This window comes from Paroedura picta, chromosome 16, assembly GCF_049243985.1.
Source record: "Paroedura picta isolate Pp20150507F chromosome 16, Ppicta_v3.0, whole genome shotgun sequence".
Classification (NCBI taxonomy): domain Eukaryota; kingdom Metazoa; phylum Chordata; class Lepidosauria; order Squamata; family Gekkonidae; genus Paroedura; species Paroedura picta.
The window spans coordinates 22251359-22270783 of NC_135384.1; the positions used below are offsets into that span (position 1 = coordinate 22251359).

The 19425-nt window shown below is 46.4% G+C and overlaps 1 protein-coding gene across 2 annotated transcripts in view; it reads right to left on the reverse strand.

Annotated features, from left to right (window-relative positions):
- IGF2BP1 (insulin like growth factor 2 mRNA binding protein 1) overlaps positions 1 to 19425 on the reverse strand; it is a 78893-nt gene that overhangs the window by 23007 nt on the left and 36461 nt on the right. For both annotated transcript variants that reach the window (XM_077315463.1, XM_077315462.1), the window contains 2 exons: positions 1283 to 1331; positions 300 to 351 (listed from right to left, as the gene is read on the reverse strand). In XM_077315463.1, coding sequence (XP_077171578.1) covers positions 300 to 351; positions 1283 to 1331 — 101 coding nt within the window. The remainder of the gene's footprint in view (positions 1 to 299; positions 352 to 1282; positions 1332 to 19425) is intronic.

Here is a 19425-nt window from a genome sequence, read left to right on the forward strand (position 1 = left end):
AAAGTGTAATGGAAGAGAGAAACAGCAGAAATTGCCACCCCCTGTACTGTAACTGCCTTTCTGGTGGAGAAACTGCATTTCTTAGCTGCTCCAAGAACCTCTAGGCTGAGGGGTGGAATATAATTTTTAAAATCACATTTGAGTTCAGATGTCCAAAACCAGGAAAAGAAGAAGGTAGGATGGAAGAGGAAAGAGACGCAGTCAGTGATAAAGCCCTGTTATGATTCAGTAGTCTGGCTCCTGAATTTTGCTCCCAGACCCACTCCTATATACTTCTGAACATTCCCAAAGACTCTTACCTTGTTCACAGTTTTCCACAGTACCGTATTGAGCTAGCAAACCATCCAGAACCTAACCAAATGTAAAAAACGGGGAGAAACTGTTATGCTGAATATTCTTGCCGGAGTTATAAAACAGCACACATCACAACTGGGGTTGTGCACGGCAGCATCCAAATTGGCCGTTCCAGGAACAGCTTTAAAAAAGGATTAGATAGATTCATGGAGGATGTCTATAAGTCACTACTAGTTATGGTGGCTAAAGGGAATCTCCACATCAACCCATGTTGCATGGCAGCAGTCACGCCAGGCTGCTGCTGGGTCCTTAAGCTGGGGTGGCATGCCTCACTGCTTCCCACGTACGTACAAGGGAGGGAATCCCCCAGCGTACCCGGATTATCCCAGTGTAGCACACGAGCACGCATTACACCTGCCCGGTGTGCTGCGTGGGGGCACCGGCAGTGTGTGGGGGGGAGCGGGGGGCAGGAGGCCTCCACTGCACAATGGCAGGGGAGCAACATGCTGCTCTCCCACCAAGGTGGAGGTGGGGGAACGCCCCATCCAGCTCCACGGCTCCGGAGGGCCGCAGATGGTGCCCACAGTATCATGGGGAATGAGGGAGTTTGACTACCCCTGCTCCACTGCCTGCTCCAAAGCAGACTGTTCTGTCCCCAGCCCCGCAAACCCCTTCCCCTGGGTCCTTGTAGCAACCTGCTTTGTGGTGGCTGAAAACACAGAAAAGGGGTAATTATGCCGAAGACCTGTTCTGCCCAGGAAATAACCCGGCAGGCTATTAAGATACACCATACAGAGAACAGCTAGCAGCAGTAGCACCAGATGTACAGCCAAAGGAGGACATACAGAGGAATAAAGGATCTCAACACTCGTACTGCTTGGTCTTGGCCCACACACTCTCCCTCCACATAGCTGTTGCACATTAAAGAGTAGGTTTCTAAGATACAGACACCGTTTTAGACCACGTACTTTTCAGTCACCTTACTTACCTCCCATCGTAGCTGGGGGGGGATGTTTCGTATCTGAATTTTGCGGCTCCTAAAATAAATAGTAAATAAAATTTAGATTTCTGTCCCACCTTTCTCTGAAGCTATTTCAGAGGGGAATATATGACAAAGAGATAGGCTTATACCTCAGTGCCAGAGAAAAAAGTATGCTGCAGGTAACCCACCCTGAGCCTTTGGGGAAGGACAGGCTAAATGTACGATAATAAAGCATACAAGTAGATTTGAAGCTCTATTTCCCTTTTTGTCAGACTACCTAGTGGCTTTTGGGGGACGGGGAACACTTCATGCAGTCCTGAAGTGTCATTTATATTCTGTCAAGGTTCCAACCCACAGCATTGCAGAGGGTTGGGGGGGGGGGGGAGAGACCTGAAATTATGCAGAGCTCCCGTGGTTAACCCTCCCCCAAGCAAGGTTTGCAGAAATGGCCCTCCATATATGTTCTGGTTTCCAAATTCCATGATCCCCTCTTTTCTTCAACGGACCACAGCAGCTGCCAGAAGCCCAATCCTGGCTGCCATGTTTCCTTATAGGAAGCAGGAATCGACAAGGAGCTGTGTAAGGCCTGAGGAGCCCTGGAAAAAGGGATACCTGTGCTCTACATCCCCCACATATTCCTACTGCTTCTCTGCTTTTTATCATCTTTCAACATTCATTTCCCCCAGAATGAAGGTGAGGAGAGGAAGACGTTTGAGAAATAAAGGCCTCAGGTTGCACGGCCTTACGTGGATTGCACCAGTGGTCCCCAACCCCCGGGCCGGGGACCGGGACCGGTCCGTGGATCAGTCAGTATCAGGCTGTGGCTCCTCCTCGTCCTCCTCCCCGGCTGCTGCCTCAGGAGCTGCCCTGCCACTCTGCCGCCGGCTCACCTTTGGTGCTCTCCGGTGACCGCCATGGCTGGGGCTCCCCCTCGGTGTGGCACTGCGCAGATGCTGCTGGCAGCGCCCCCCAGTGGTCGGCGGGAAGTCAGGGATGCCGGCAGGAAAGCAAGTGGAGCAAGGGGCTCAGCCGGCGGCAGCGACGTCCCTCAGCAAAAGACTAGCCCCCCCCACCCCGGCCTCAGTAAAATTGTCAAGCGTTCACCGGTCCCCAGTGATAAAAAGGTTGGGGACCACTGGATTACACCACTACAACGTCTTCAAGGGACGGTGACCCCCACAACATACTGACAGTTTCCAGAAAGTGGCAAAGGCCTGTGAACATTTGGGTCTTGTCTACGCTAAGAAGAAACTTTCCGCACAGTCAACACAATTATCTTCTGTTAGCACAGATAACCTACGGCCCAAGGGAAGCCCAGCCTCCTGCCAGCGGCCATTTTGACTGAAGCCTCCTATTCAGACTAGTAAGGCCAAAGCTCTCTGCCATTTTGCACACTGCACGCTACCTCCCAATTTTTGCTTTCAATAGCCATACAGGCATATTTACTGGGTGCTACATGAACAATTCTCTCTGAAGCCCACGGATAAATATAGCTGGAAATTTTTAATTTCCCATTTCCCATTTTCCATTTCCCAGGGAAAACCCAAATGTTTCAGAGAAAACTGACATGCATGCAATAATCAATTTCCTTCAGACATAAGCCTATTGAGATAACATCCTCAGGGCAGGAAAAGTGTTTTTCCCCAAGGACATTATTTTGTACAAACAGCTCTTTCTCCAGGAGAAAGCTCCTCACTGTGGACTGGCACCCCACACACACAACAAGAAACCCTCTATGGACTAAACTGGTTCTGGAACTTCACCTTGTAGACAAAAAAAAGTGCACACCTACCCCAAACCTGAAACTGTGGCAGGGTCCAATCCTGACACATCAGATAAACTAGTCAAACTTGCTTAAGTAGATAAATTTCTAAAGGTCAAACTAGCCTTGCTGCTTTAAAAAAAAAGGTGGATATAGGTTTCCTTAACCCAACTCTGTTTTCCCAGCATCTTTTTGGGGGGAGGGTCTTTTTTTCCGACATTATTAATGAGTTTAGCCCTTATTAATCCCATAATGATGACTTCCATAAATTCACTGAAAATATTTTCCCTTTGCCTGAAATAACTTATAGATCAAATGCCAGACAATCTTTTCAAAAACCAACTTAAGAAAGTGTCCACTATCACATCTTTCTGGCTCATCATAACCTCTGTAATCCTAAATATACTCTTTCTTAGTTCATTAACCACAAAGGTGGCCTTCAATCTTGAACAAGTTCTTCAACCCAGTGGAAAAAGTATTCTGTAGGATAGATCATTTGATACTTCTTTGAAAATGATGTTTAGAGCACAAATTCTAACATCAGTTTGATCAGACACACTGTTATTCTCCCCCTCCCTCCTGCTGCCCGGTCTCCTAGAAAACCACATCCTGGAAAACCAAGGCATCATTCAAACTCTGCTCCTAATGCTTGAAGGATTCAGGGTCTGGATCCTCATCTCCTCCACACCTCCCCAGAGCTTTCCGTCGGAAGGAGATGGGACGGGCAAAATTACACTCGGAGAGCGTCAATGAAAACCTCAGGGGATGAATAAAGAGAGAATCTCTATAAAGGGCCTAGGGCAGGGGTAGTCAAACTGCGGCCCTCCAGATGTCCATGGACTACAATTCCCAGGAGCCCCTGCCAGCATTCGCTGGCAGGGGCTCCTGGGAATTGTAGTCCATGGACATCTGGAGGGCCGCAGTTTGACTACCCCTGGCCTAGGGGGTGGTCTATAAAACATGCTCTCCTTTTAATGGCTGAGAAAGACTGAGGCCAAGAGGGGGGAAAAAATCAAAACCAACGACAATACAAGATCACGAAAAAGGTTCAAAAGACAAGAACAACCATCTATGCATTTTCTCTTTCATTTCACTCTCCCAAAATCCTGCCTCCCAAAATAGAAGCTTTAGGAATTTTCAATGCCAAAATTAAACCATCTCTCAAGAGCAGCTGCAACACGCAACTACAGGTGCGTCGTGGATGCTGCCTCTGCCTGGCTGGACATTCCTAAATTCACCAAGCAGCTGTGATTTAGGGGCGATGAAATGTAAATACCGTAACAGATCCGTGGCCATGTGGGACACAGCCTGCTGTGACTATTTCACGCATGCAAACCCATATTTTATCTCTCCATGCCTGTCACATCCTAGGACTTCTGCAGCCGGCCTCTCTTTCTGCAAGGAAACGCTAGCTCTGTTTGATAGACCAGTGACATGCAGGGCTGAACTGGCACTGCAGAATATACCATTCCAAATGGTTTTCTCTTGTGCTCTTGGCACGATTCACAGTGTGATCCTAAACAGAATTACGCCCTTTTGAATCCAGTAAAGTGTATGGGCTTGGAGCGGTGTGATTTTGTTTAGGACTGCATTGTCATCGCCTTTAGATGGGACTCACATTTGTAAAAAGAGAGGGTGTCCAGAAAGTCAATCCTACAGAATGTGGCAGCGATGGGGGGACAGGAGGAGATCTCTGAGGCAACTCAATTTCCAGTCCCCCACTCCGGCTTCTCCAACAGATTCTTTATACCCAAACAGCCCACGATCAAATAAAAAGGGGGACACAAGCCTTAAATAAAAGATCAGTAGCATGTAAGCTTTGTACTCCCCAGAGGTCTCTTATTGGGAAATCTGCTAGACTATGGCCATACTTACGTGTCCAGTAAATAGAGAGCACATTTCTTAGGTTTTTTGACCTGACAGATAAGTCATAAATGGAAATGAACAAGAAAGGTGCAAAGCTGGCTCTCAAAGCTCTGATTCCCCTTTCTCTGGACAGGTTCCCAACAAGACTGCTCTTCTCTCTCGCAGAGAATCTTACCAACGAACCGACACAAAAGGACTGATTCGGAGGCCTGGAGGAGAGGTGGGACTTTTAGCTTTAATAGGGAGTTAGGCAGATTCATAAAGGAAAAAGATATCAATAGTGAGGTTGCCAGATCCCAGTTGGGGCCTGGGGATCTTCTGTTTTAGGGCTCTCGGAAATCAGGGGGAATTACCGGGTATGGAGACGGAAATAAATACGAGGTGCTGATATTATCTGGAAGCAGTGCAGGAATACCAGTGACTTGGGGGGGGGGGAGGGATTCTGTTTTTTGGGCAAAACTCTATGGTAAGAAGCCAATTCTACCACAGATTGTCGCCAACGTTATCTCCAGGCGGTCAGCCTGTCATGTTAATTTTTGCAATCCTCCCTGCTCCCAGAATGCAGCTATGAGGGACCTGGCAACCCTAATCAAAGGCTACTAGCCAAGGTAAGTAAATGGAGCTTCCATATTCAGAGGCAGTAAACCTCAATTTTTGGTCCTCCAGGGTAACTGGTCGGTAACCGTGTGAAAGAAGATGCAGGACTGCATAGACAGCTCGTCCAATCCAGCAGGACACCTCATTTCTTAGGACTGAGCATTTTGACTAACAACCTGTCAAAGAAGCATAACACTGGAAGGGGTCTTATGAGCCATCTAGTCCAATGTTCTGCTTGGTGTACGAAAGCCAAAGCTCAAACATCTCTGAGAGATGGTTGTCCAGCTTCTGCCTGAAGACATCCAGGAAGGGAGAGTCCAGTCCCTCCTTAGATAATGTCATGGGCCAGAACATGGGCTCCTTCTTAGGGAAAAAGACCAAGAACTCATACGAGGATGGGCCTGAGCACCCTGCACCACCATAGAAGGAGGCAGCTGAGATACCTCCAGGAGCCTACTTTGATTGATTTAAGGAGCCCCAGACACCTAAGCCAACCCCTTTGCCCTGGGAAACAGCCCTGCCTTCTGATTGGGACATGGACTGACCCCAGAGCCCACTGCAGCACCTGAGGTCTCTCCCCAACTGGTTCCCTCAAGGCTCACAAAGACCTGAACGACCCCAGCTCCATCAGAATAAAGGTAAAGGTCTCCCCTGTGCAAGCACCGAGTCATGCCTGACCCTTGGGGTGACGCCCTCCAGCATTTTCATGGCAGACTCAATATGGGGTGGTTTGCCAGTGCCTTCCCCAGTCAGAATACTCACCACCATAACCAAACAGAGGTTATTGGCACCTTTAAGAGCCAATAACCTGCTCCTAGAAGGGGGGAGCGTGCACAGCCACTTCCATGCAGCAATATTTAAAGTCTCAACAGGACTCCCCATTTAGTGCGCTTCGGACTGCAGCCTTATACTTTTATACTTCATAAATATGCCAAACGGTACCACTAAGTTGTTGTTCCTGACATCTACCCCCCACTTATTCATCTGTGAGTTCTTGAGATGGGATTTGCATGTAATAAACCAAGCCTTTGAAAAATGAATAAGGTTTGTCAAATTACTAAAAACATGCCAGCTCTCTTTTCTAACTAATACATTTCATGCCTGTGTCACAGGTGGCAAGTCTCTGACATCATGAAAGCATCCTAGCCATTGCAGCCAGTCATAACGAAGCAATGGCATACCTTAGCCTTGCATAGTAGATGGCTCATAACACTCCTTCCAGTGTTATGATTCTTTGACAGGTTGTTAGTCAAAATGCTCAGCCCTCAGAAGGGACCAAGCCCTATGAAGATAGGTTGAGGGACTTGGGAATGTTCAGCCTGGAGAAAAGGAGGTTGAGAGGGGACATGATAGCCCTCTTTAAGTATTTGAAAGGTTGTCACTCGGAGGAGGGTAGGATGCTGTTTCTGTTGGCTGCAGAGGAGAGGACATGCAGTAATGGGTTTAAACTTCAAGTACAACGATATAGGCTAGATATCAGGAAAAAAAATTCAGAGTAGTTCAGCAGTGGAATAGGCTGCCTAAGGAGGTGGTGAGCTCCCCCTCACTGGCAGTCTTCAAGCAAAGGCTGGATACACACTTTTCTTGGATGCTTTAGGATGCTTTGGGCTGATCCTGCGTTGAGCAGGGGGTTGGACTAGATGGCCTGTATGGCCCCTTCCAACTCTATGATTCTATGATAGTACAAGCATGCCATAACTTTTACTAGCCTATGGCTCTCAATTTGTCCACTAGAGTTGGGTGGTCGCTCTCATCCAGTCAAAGATCCGCATCTCAGGAATTTTCCAAAAGATGCTAGCTTCTGCTCTTCATTTCCTCCGGCCATGATGTTATACAATTAAGCATAGATTCCCCATGATGTACCCAATTGCCACATTCCTCTGTCCAGCCTTGAAGGAGGTGACACTGGTGGTAACAAGAGCACTGAGACCAGTGACACCTGTGAATTCAACTAGGCTTTAAAATAGGAAGGTTTAACATATGGCCCACAGGCCAGAATCCAGGGCTTTTATCTGATCCATGAGCACCTTTATTGCCAGGCGACCCAGGCTGTGCATTATGTCCTTGTATACTGTCCCAGCGCTAATGTGTAATGGGTGGTGAAAGTAGGAGGGCAGGGATCCGGGAGATATTGTAAGGAAATAATGTAAGAGTTTTAATATTAAGCATGTTTGTATTTTGAGTGAATCAATATCGTTCACTGGATTTGGCCGGATGTGGGATCTCCATGATGTTTTAGTGAGAATCCTGGCCACAGCAACATCTGGTGCTTTAAGATCCTCAGGTCATTACTATCTCAAGATCATGGACAATACTACCACATGATTTCATCAAGTGAACTGGTGTCCCAAATCCTTCCAGCCCACATCTGAGACAGTATCTGAATTCAGACTTTTAGGCACATCCTGCCTTAAGCAAAGCTGAACAACACAATATAGAGCAGCAGTGGTGGTGTAGTGGTTAGAGTCTAAGGCTAGAACAGTTTCAAATGCCTACTCTGTCATTTTTTTTCCTTAGTGCACTTTATCGGAAAACCCTTCCAGGCTGTCAAGAAACCCCAGGCACAGTGGATGAGCGACAGGGCTGTGAGTGTCCTGCATTGTGCAGGGGGTTGGACTAGATGGCCCGGGAGACCCCTTCCAACTCTATGGTTTTCCTCCTAAGAAACTCAGATTGGCCTACATTTCCCTCCATGTGGTCTATGGTCACATGAAACAGTCCTGGTTCATTAAGGTTACTGGCAGTAACTGGCTCTCCAGGGTCTCAGGCTGGATCTTTCACATAACCTTGGTCTTTAGCTGGATATGCTGGGGATTGAACCTGGGACTTTCTGAATACCAAGCAGATGCTCTCCCACAGCGCCACAGCCCCCCCCCCCCGGTTATCCACTGAGCTTCCACAGCTGAGTGGAGATTTGAACCTGCCAGATCCTAGTCTGATCATCTAGTCACTTCATCACCCTGGCCACAAAATTCTCTGGCCAGTCTTCCACTCTCAGTCTATCCCAGGTTTTCACAACCAGGGTTTTATGAAACCCTGGGGTTTCCTGACAGCCAGGAAGGCTTTTCCAAATGGGAGGGAATTATATCCATATCTATCTATCTATCTATCTATCTATCTATCTATCTATCTATCTATCTATCTATCTATCTATCTATCTATCTATATCTATATCTATATCTATATCTATATCTATATCTATATCTATAAATTGTTCAACATTCATTGGGTGAGGTTACCATTGACCATGGTCAATGACTGGCCTAGAGGGGGGAGGAGCCCTGGGTGGGCGTGTCCACAGCTCTGCTTCCCAACTATATTCTGCATGATCACGCCACTTCTGGGGTTTCTTGAAGCCTGAAGAATGTTTCAGGGGTTTCTCAAGGGTAAGAAAAAATCAGAAAGCCTGGTCTAATCAATCTCATGGGGATGTGAAACAGGGGATCCATGTAATCCCAAAAAGAACAAAGTAAAAATGTATTAGATATCTCACTGGTCATTTGGCCTGCTATTCTGTCAACCGGACCAAAAGTCACTCGAGGTGCTTAAGGACATCTGACTTTTTAAAAAATCCCAGAGATAAAGCTATCTGTCCCAAACCACCACAGTCGTTCTGAAGCAATCCCATTCTGTGGAGAAATGTATATATCTGTGGTATAGTTGTTCAGGGATCAACAGACCTCGCCCTGCAGTCAATCACAGGTATATTAATATACATCTTGCCTATAATCATTCCCTAGCCAATTCGAGTGGACGTTCAGCAATCAAAGGCAGGAGGAGAAGACAGTATTGGAGTGAAGCAAAATGAAACTGGCTTCAGATTAACAGTGAAATCCTAAAAAGCCCTAAATCTACAAAAGTCACTGAAACATATAACTCCCAAACAAATGAAAATCAGTTAATTGGTTTCTAGTGAGAAAACACATTCGATTTAAATAAATCTGTATATCTGCAAATCCCCTCTCCTTCGCCACGCTGAGGATTCGGAAAGAATTTTTGCCAAAATCAGAGAATTACCTGGAACGTAACAGATAACTCTTGGGTAGAGTGCCAAACAATCTTTAATTTTTTTCTCACTACACTTGGAAAGGAAAATGTTTTATAAAAAATCAGAGTACCTCCCAAAACTCAAAATGGCTTCTCCCAAAATCCAGTACGGTTCAAAGCACATCAATATATTGCTGAAAATCTGTTCTTTTGTTTGTTTAATAAACGTATCAGTAATTATCTTGAGTTATCGGCACTTGCCAATGACGAGAAGGAAAGAAATTATCGCTTGTCCCTGAAACTGAGAGGGAAAAGCCGAGGAGAAGCCCTGTCTCCCCACCAAGTCTGGCCCAGCATATTTGCCTGACTATGGTCAAGATTTTATTTGGGTAATCATCGCTCTACACAAATCGATGCAGGCTGGTTGATTGCCCACACTAACAAAGTGACCCTCTAAGAAAGAGCAAGCAGAATAAATCTGAAGAGCAGTAAGAAATGTTGAATAAAGCAGCTCCATTCCTGTGCTCAAAACTGCACCTTCCTTCTGGGGCTGGGGTAGGAACTGGTTACAGACACATGTTTTCCTCTATCAGCTTAAATCCTTCTGACCCCCTTCCTATAGCCCAGCATTCCTGGCATTCCAGACTCTTTAAACAATGGCTCTTCCATTCATTCAGGGACATGGAACAGCATTCAAGCTACAGATTTCATTACAATTTCCATCCCCCACTTTAAAAAAAAAAGAAGGGGAAGGGGGGAAACCCTGTGAAAACGAGACAAAAATCTTTGTTCCCCATCCCTACCCCCACCTCCTTCACCCCAACCAGAAACACATTTCTGGTTTCTTTTCCATTTTGTATTAAAATACTTTCCCAGACTACCTAAAGTATCTATAACTTTTCCAGTCCCCCCTACCCCTACCCGGGGAGCAGATTAAAAAAAAAAAATCATTTCAGCACTCAAAGAATTTCTGGTGCATCCACAAAACAACGAAAAAGCAAGAGGTAAAAATTTAACAAAATTAACATTTAGGCATGGCAAGAATTCTACATTTCCCTGTCAACGTCACCACAGAAAGGCCCTTATACTGAAAGACGTCCATACCCAGCAGTTTTGTGCTCACTTTCCTCTGTCAGCCACCATTTTAACTGAATCTTTCCCTCCTCCATGAAGAACTTTCCCCCAAGTGTTTAAAAATGCTGTTGCACTAAGACACTGTAATATAACCATCCAGTGCCATAATCTATTACTGAATTTTCAGCCTGCATTAAAAAGAAATCTCCAACCCTGAGTACAACCAAAAAGACCAAAAAGACCCAGAGGTATTTTTTTAAAAAATACAAAAGCGTAAAATTCAGAGAAAAGGCAGGAGGACCTTATTAGCAGTATTGTACTATAGTGACCTAGCAAAGTGCGGTTCCAAAAAAAGAGGGAACAGCCTAGAAAAAAGCTCTCAAGTGATAGCGGTTGAGGGGGAGGAATGGAGGACAAAGGGAATTCCAGCAAGGAAAATAGCACTGACACAGGGACCTTCCCATCCACATGGCGTGCACCACCCTTTGACTGAAATAGTTCCCAAAACATCGTGTCAAACAAGGTTTGGGAAAGACTGCATCAAAGCAAGGGAAAACCTGGGCCGTGGACAATTAGGAGAGAACTGTCTGAAGGAACTGATGCCAGCTCTATTAAAAAGACAACCAAGCAAAGGTTTAGGGCAGGGGTAGTCAACCTGTGGCCCTCCAGATGTTCATGGACTACAATTCCCATGAGCCCCTGCCAGCAAATGCTGGCAGGGGCTCATGGGAGTTGTAGTCCATGAACATCTGGAGGACCACAGGTTGACTACCCCTGGTTTAGGGTATAAGCCACATGGTCCAGGCCTGATCAATGGCCTCTTCAGATTCACACCTTAACACATCAGAATCATTTGAAATTGCACCCTTTTTTTCTGTCCCAGGAGTAGCTGGATAATGTAATTAATGGAAAGCCAGCAGCCTTACAGGAGAGGTGGGGAAGATTTTGGATCAGACCCCTTCATATGACATCGATGTGAAAAGAATTGCAGGAAGACTGGTAGATAGATGTAAAACCATGCCTGATTTTGTCATTTGTTCATTGCTTTGCTCTGTTCTCTGTCCATGGGATTTATTTAATTATATATTTGTATTTATAGATGGGCCCTATTGCACCAGGCATCTCGGGACGTCTTACAACAATGCACTAAAACCGACATTAATACAATAAATTCCAATAAAGACATTAAATGCATTAAAAAAGATGGTAGAAGCATTGTGTTGTACTGTTACTAAGTATCAACAGAAGGTAGGAGTACCCAATCCCAGTAGAGGAGGCCCATGTGATATTTTGGTTCTTCCGGGCATACTGGCCCCAACCATATGCCTGTGTCAGTTCCGTCAGGGCCCTGATGTTCTCCAGGAGTTCATTCCACCAGGCAGGGGCCAGGGCTGAAAAGACCCTGGTCTTGGTTGAGGCCAGTCACGGTTCTTTGGTGCTGGGAACTACTAATCAGTTGGCCAAAGTCAACCTGAGTGTTCTCCAGGGGACATATTCAGATAGACGCTCCCTTAGACACGCAGGTCCCAGACCGCAAATGGCCTTAAAAGTTAGCAATTGACAATGGTTCCTCCAGCTGTTCCAGCTGCAGTTCTAGGACCTGTGCCACCACTAGGTGTACCAAAGTTTGCATGCAGCATCTAGTATTTGCAGCCCAAAACTCGTATTCCATGGAGCTTTAACCTGAGACACTGCTGTGGATTTGCCAAAGTCACTAACACTAACATTAAGGGAATAGATGCACTCATCATGGTTCCGCCTGCATCCTACTTTGGGAACTACCACTGGGTGGTGATCATGGCAGGTCGTGCCCCTTGCCTGGCTGCAGAGCATCCTTTGGTGCTCCATCTGAGGAGTCATCAGGGGAGGTGGTGGACTCTGCTGGGGCCATCAGTACTCCTGCAGGATGGGCTCCTGACTTTCAGCATCCTCTGTCTTCTGGGTCCCAACCACCCCCACCAGGGAAAGTCCCAACCACCCCCACCAGGGAAAGTGTTGCCGCCTTTGTTGTCCCATGTTGGGGGGCGGTCCCCTTTGGGCACTTTGCAAGGAAGTGACCAGTGGCTTCACAGCCCAGGCACAGGCTGCTGGCCCACTGTCAGGCCTGCTCAGCAGCTTCCCCAGTGATACGATGCCACCCCTCGGACTTACAGAAGCTCCTCGGTGACTCATCCAGCTCACTCCCACCAGACTAGTGTCGTTTTGTGATCTTTACCCTTTTTAGCCAGATTTCGATCTCCCAGGTGCACTCATCCCATTAATGTCTGCAGGTTATCACATGACAATGCACGATTGAGGATCTTCAGACTGAAACTCTTCTGGAAAAACTGGATCTTGGTTGCATCTGTCCAAATGTGCATCTAGCTAGCCAATCTGCAGAACTCCCTGGCATAGTGGGACACTGACCAGGCCCCTTGCTTCAGACACTGAAGTTGTTTGTAGGCCTGGGTCACTTGCACTGGATCTTCAAATCCTTCCCCTACGATCTGCATGAATAGATCAAAGTTGTGCAGCTCTGAAGTCTCCATGTCATAGAGGCCACCAGCACGGGGACCACAGGAGGCAGCAGGGGTGGTTGAGCTAGTTGCGTGGCCCCAGGTTGGGGTGGCATGCGCTGGACCAGATTTTGGACCAAGTTCTGAAGCTCTTCCATTTCCCATCAGAAGTACATTGTCTTGCATTCAGTACATATGGTAGTCGAACTTCTTCTGCCGGACCATCACCCCATGGTTGATGTCAGACTGCCACCACAACGTGGCTCCTTCCTTCCAAGATGGGGTTCTCACCATCCATGTGGTGGTCACCAGTTGGGGGTCCGTAGCTCCTCTGCTCATCTGGGCCACAGTTTCCTTGCCGTCCTGGTTTTCGGGTCACCGTCTGAGACAGTGCTGTGCTTGGAGTTCAAGTCCCCATCACCTGAGTCAGACATGATGATGTGAACAGCGGTAACTTGGGGATTGTAGCTGTGCAATCTGCAGCTGACTGTCTTCAGCATATCATCAGGCACAAACTCCATCCCAACCCTCTTACACATGTGTGCTCCTTGCTGCTCCCCCACATTCCTATCAAGCTTTGTTAAATTACTTTCTCCTTCCTTCCCTCCTCCTGACAGTGCAAACCTATCCTCAAGTTATGCCAGCTGGAACAGGGATAGGATTGCAACTAAATCCCTCATGCTGGCCCAGCTCCAAATTATAATGCCAATATAACTCTGTGTCAGTACACTGCTGTTAAAAGGAGCAGAATGGGTAGAGTTAGAGGCATGGTGAGGGAAGAGCAGGGATGTAGTCAGTTTCACTATCTTCCTTAAGGGATCCTGCTTCCTCCACCTAAAGAGGGGAGCCATGTTGGTCTGAAGTAGCACAGCAAAATTTAAGTCCAATAGCTCCTTGAAGACCAACAAAGATTCATTCAAGGCGTGCGCTTTCATGTGCATGCACACTTTCTCAGACAATTGAACAGGGATCATAAGAATACAGATACAAGGAGAAAGAAAATTAGGGGTAAATTAGTAAATAGCATCACAACATCCTAAATATGCCATATGGTAATTCCTTGCTAGAAAAGAAAATCAGTCCTTTGGGTTCAACTGTCATTCACAAAAACATTGGGGGAATAAAGCTGTTAAGGATAGTGATTAATGGCAGACACTTCCCCAGTTGTGAAAAGAATTAAAAGAAACTTCTTGCTAGCTCCTTCTGTCTCCACCCAGGCATGGAGTGGAGTGAACAAGCCATGCTGGATCCACAAGTGAACAAGCCATGCTGAGTTTGATATCCTGTCCTGAGACGAAAGAGTAGGATTCTAAATTGCATTGCATACTTACATCACATTACAGTCTCATTGTTACAAATAAGATAAAAAGAAGAGGGGATTGTAAGGAACGTGGATATAAGAGTTGAATGAGGCTAGCATATGTAGTGAGATAAGAAACCAATATTCTTTTGGAGTCCTGTTTTGAGTGTTGTAATAAGTTGCATTTCTGCAATCTCCCTTCCTAGTCTTTTCTTGAAGTTTCTTTGCAATAAAACAGATACTTTGAGGTCCCTTACTGACTGTCCTGGAAGGCTGAAGTGTTCCTCTACAGGTTTCAGTCCTGTGATTTTTTATGTCAGACTTAGGGTTTGACCTGTTTGTCCTATGTAGAGAACAAAGAAACATTGTTGCCATTTAATGGCAGATACAATGTTGCCATTTTTACCTATTGCAAGCAATAGCACAGCCATCAGAGTCAATGGAAAAGCCCAGATGCCAAAGCTCCTTCCCAAAGCTGTGAGGGATAAGATCCCACCAAAGCAGTTAGCCGATGACCCAGCAGGACTATATAAACTCCATCCATGAAGCACAACTCGTATCTTGAGCCATGTGGTATGAGCGTACACCACTATGTCTTCATAGCTTCAAGGCTATGGGTTGGATCCCGCCAACCTTCTCACTCACAGCCAAATTACACAATACTTTCTTCACCCTTCTACGCTTGTCTTCCTGTGTTCTACTTTAAAAAATGGGAGAGAGGGATTATAAAGGACTCCCTCTATTTTACAAGAGTAGGAAAACTGGAGAAAGGGCATTCAGAAAACTTTGTGCAAACAGTCAGTGTTTTCAATACAGGTAGAAAAGACGAGTCCCATCATTATCTCCAGAGGCTTTTCTTAGATCTCTGGACACAGCAATCCAGCGGCAACTTCCCTGTTTCAACATGGGTGTTAAGACAAGGCAACCCACAGAGCTGAAGCACTGGGGGAGTCCATCACTCCTGACCACCTATATATCCTCCTTCTTATCACTTCTGGAAAAGATATGGTTGCACAGAACACGCCATAGCGACAGAAAAGACCAGAGAACAGGGGTAGTCAAACTGCGGCCCTCCAGATGTCCATGGACTGGCAGGGACTCATGGGAATTGTAGTCCATGGACATCTGGAGGGCCGCAGCTTGACTACCCCTGCTCTAACCCAGTGGTTCTCAACCTTCCTAATGCCGCGACCCTTTAATACGGTTCCTCACCGTAAAATGATGCAAGTGTTTTTTCACAGAAATGAAACTGACCAATGAAATGAAGATCCATTCTTCATGATTGTATATACATTGTTTTTTTCCCCCCGGGGTTTCTCAGTTCAGCTCTGCCTCTTGTCCCACTATGATGATCTCGCTCTTTTCCGCTGCTCCAGACCGAGGGATGCTCTATCTTGATCTAACTCACAAGGAGCCCCTCCCCCGCCAAGCTGCTTGCCCTGCCGTGACCCCTGTGAAAGGGTCATCCGACCCCCAAAGGGGTCCCGACCCCCAGGTTGAGAACCACTGCTCTAACCACTACCCTGTGCAGTTTTAGGGTGTGTGCACTGAATATAAAAATGCTCCTATTTTAAGATAATGCTACTATGGCAAGAATACGGCTACATTTAAAAAGAGACATTGTCTAAAGTTTATCTGTTTTGCCATCCACTGAAAATATTGTCTCCTTTTAAAAATATGCAAAGAGATGAAGATGAAATGGAGAATTGTCAGAATGTTGGGCTAGCATCTGAGAGTGAATTCCCAGTATGCCACACAAGCTTCCTGGGTGATCTCCAATGGTTCTCTCTCTCTCTCACACACACACAAACAAACACACACCTAACTTACGAGGTTCTTGCTGCTATGATATAATTGGAGGAGAGAACAATGTTGCAGATTAAGTGGTTTACAAATCTTTTCAGTCTGCAGCCCCCTGGTCCCCATCCCACAAATAACACACTTCTTTCCTGGTGTCAAGACTCCTGCAAACTCAAAACACACTACACTGACTGCATTTCTTTTTTTATTGTTGCACGGTGGCCATATTTTAGTGTGGAGAAAATACAGACATTCTTTGTAAAAGGCATCTGCAAAATCCACATTGGGGTCCTCATTGGGGAGAAAGACAGATAGGGAAAGAGAGCTCGAGAGAGAAGCAACCAATGGAAAACACCATGTCCGGGAGCAAGCAGAAGAAGGCTGTTCCAGCCTCCCAAAGATGGAGACGTTGGGGGAAGGGTTGCCAGACTTGGGTTAAGAAATTCCCGGAGATCTGGGGTGGAGCCCAGGAAGAACAGAGTCTGAGGAGGGGAAGGAGCTCAGCAGGAATATTGATCCCACCCAGCCCACCCTCTGAAGCTGTCGTTGTCTTCAGGAAGCCAAACAGAGTTAGCCCTGGTCAGCACTGAGATGGGAGACTGCCAAGGAAGTCCAGGGTCACTACTACCCAGAGGCAAGCCACTTTGGAACGTCTCTCACTAGGAAGATGCAGCCGCCCCAAAATTACTCACCATCCCCCCTGGATCCTTCCACTGCCACCCACTTTAGGAACCCCGTAATGTAGACTGATTTGGAATTCCATTGTGGCATAAATAAACAAACTGATTTTTTAATGGAGTGGAAAGGAAGAGAGCAAGTGGGCAAGGTTGAGTGAGAGGCAGAAAGGAGACAGGGAGAGAAGCACCAAAAATTAGACAAGAGGCAGAAGGTAGATCATGTGACCCTTCCACATATATATATATTATAATAAAGCGAAGTTCCCAGAGATTTAGGCCAACACCCAATCAGATCCAGGGGCTATCCCAGCCCAATATATTTTCATTAGCCCTAAAGTGGGGAGTTCTCACCATCCCTCAATCCTATGTTATAAAAAAGCTAACCATCACCATTTTTTTAAATACCAGATGTAGTGTGGGAGTATTTTGCACATGCGTGTACTGAAACGACGTTTCCTAAACTCGTGAGCAATAGGGGAGAGTCAGTATTTCCTAACAACTCTACAAATTGGAGACAGAAAGAGCTGTGTTGTGGGATGAACAGGCAGGCAACAAAGATAAAAGCCTAATATGCCTGAATGAAAGAACAACACGGCACTTGCTCAGACGCACTCTTTTCTTAGTACCTTGCAAAGACGAATACGGTATCCAGAGTCATGACCCACCTGGTTAGACCAAGACCTGACATGAAATAGGGGGGGAAGATTAAAATGCTTGATCTAACAATAATTCCAGAGGGGCTGTCGTCTCAGGCTACTGCAGAATATGGGAATCCAATGGTGCCTTAAATACATGAGACTTCATTCCAGTATGAATATTTGTGGCCCAAAAGTTCAGAGTGAAATAAAATCTTATTGTTTAAGATGCCACGAGGCTCCTGTTTATTCTTGATTAAGTGATGCCTAGCTTGCATTGTTTTTAGTTTGAGTCTTCCAAAAGGCTTGGAGGTTCTTTGCAAACATAATCGCCAAAATGACTTTAGGCAGCTATTCCAGCTCCTCTCCCCCAGGAACACCGGTTTTCAGGGCCTCTACTCCCCAGATTGAAACGTGCAATGCAAAGGTTGCTCCGAAAGCACACAGCAAGGAGGTTTCGGGACTCAAGACGGCCGGGTTGAACTGACGGCTCCTGCCTGGTGAGCAACCCAGCTATTTCAGGCGGGTGGAAAGTAAGCCCCAGCTGTCGCTGGACAAAGAAAAAAGAGGTTTCCTGCTGACTCCTGAGCCCGCAAAACCAACAGTTACCAGAGCCAAGGGAAAATGGCGCCTCTGGCCCTTGCACGCTATACAGAAAGGCAAGCCGCTCCTTGGGATAATCTGCCATCCGTGCGCTTTGGGACACACACAGATGGGCATGCCGTTCTTAAGACGACAGCCCCTCCCCCTCCTGAGCCAAGCTGATAAATGGACAAGACTCCCTTCTCAAGTAAAGCCGGGGAGTGAGGCTGGGAATTAATCCAGCTGTCCTCAAATGTGGCACACAATGGCCAGTCCCTTGCCCTGCAGGATCAACTAATAGGGTACAGAGACCAAGGCCTTCCCGTGATGTTTCGGTTCAAAGGCTCTGGTGTTCTGAATATGGAGGGTCCCTTTAGTTACCATGGCTAGTAGCCACTGACATATCTCTCCTTCGTGAATCTCTCTAATCCTCTTTTAGAGCAATCTATACTTATGACTGTCGATATATCAACTGGCCATCAATTGCACACTATCGTTACTTGTTAAGTCAGGAAGTACTTCCTTTTGCCCATCCTGAATCTCTTGCTTATTAACTTAATTGTGTGCCTCTGAGTTCTAGTATTCTGGGAGAGAGAGAAAAAGCTCTCTGTTTTCTAATGGAAACGACCATTAGTCTCTTATCCATGAAGGGTCCTTCTCTCCTGAAGAATAGGAAGACATCTCTGAATGATTTCCACCACTTGCTTTAGGGAGATAGGAACTCTTTCCCCCCTTTCCTGCTTCCTGTGGTGGGCATCATCCACTTCACCAGTTCGAGTACCCCCCAACAGCTGGAACTACCTGTAACTATACTATATATTCAGACATAACTTATCATCAATAGCCTCTTGTGATGCAGAGCGGTAAGGCAACAGACATGCAGCCTGAAGCTCTGCCCATGAGGCTGGGAGTTCGATCCCAGCAGTTGGCTCAAGGTAGACTCAGCCTTCCATCCTTCCGAGGTCGGTAAAATGAGTACCCAGCTTGCTGCTGGGGGGTAAATGGTAATGACTGGGGAAAGCACTGGCAAACCACCCCTTATTGAGTCTGCCATGAAAATGCTAGAGGGCGTCACCCCAAGGGTCAGACATGACTCGGTGCTTGCACAGGGGATACCTTTACCTTTACCTTATCATCAGTAACCATACCAACTCATAACTCAACAATACTTTTTAAATTTTTCCAAAAGGGGGCAGATAAGCTTGTTACAAGCTGTGTTATGCAACGGGCTATGAAAGAAGATGTGATTCATAGATCCCACCTCCATTAGTGGACAGGTGCACAATCTCTCTGAGACTGGTCTTCTTTTATATGTGCCCTGCAGAAGTGCTGTGAGCCTGGCCGAGCATCTTGCTAATGTTAGCGCTCTCCTGT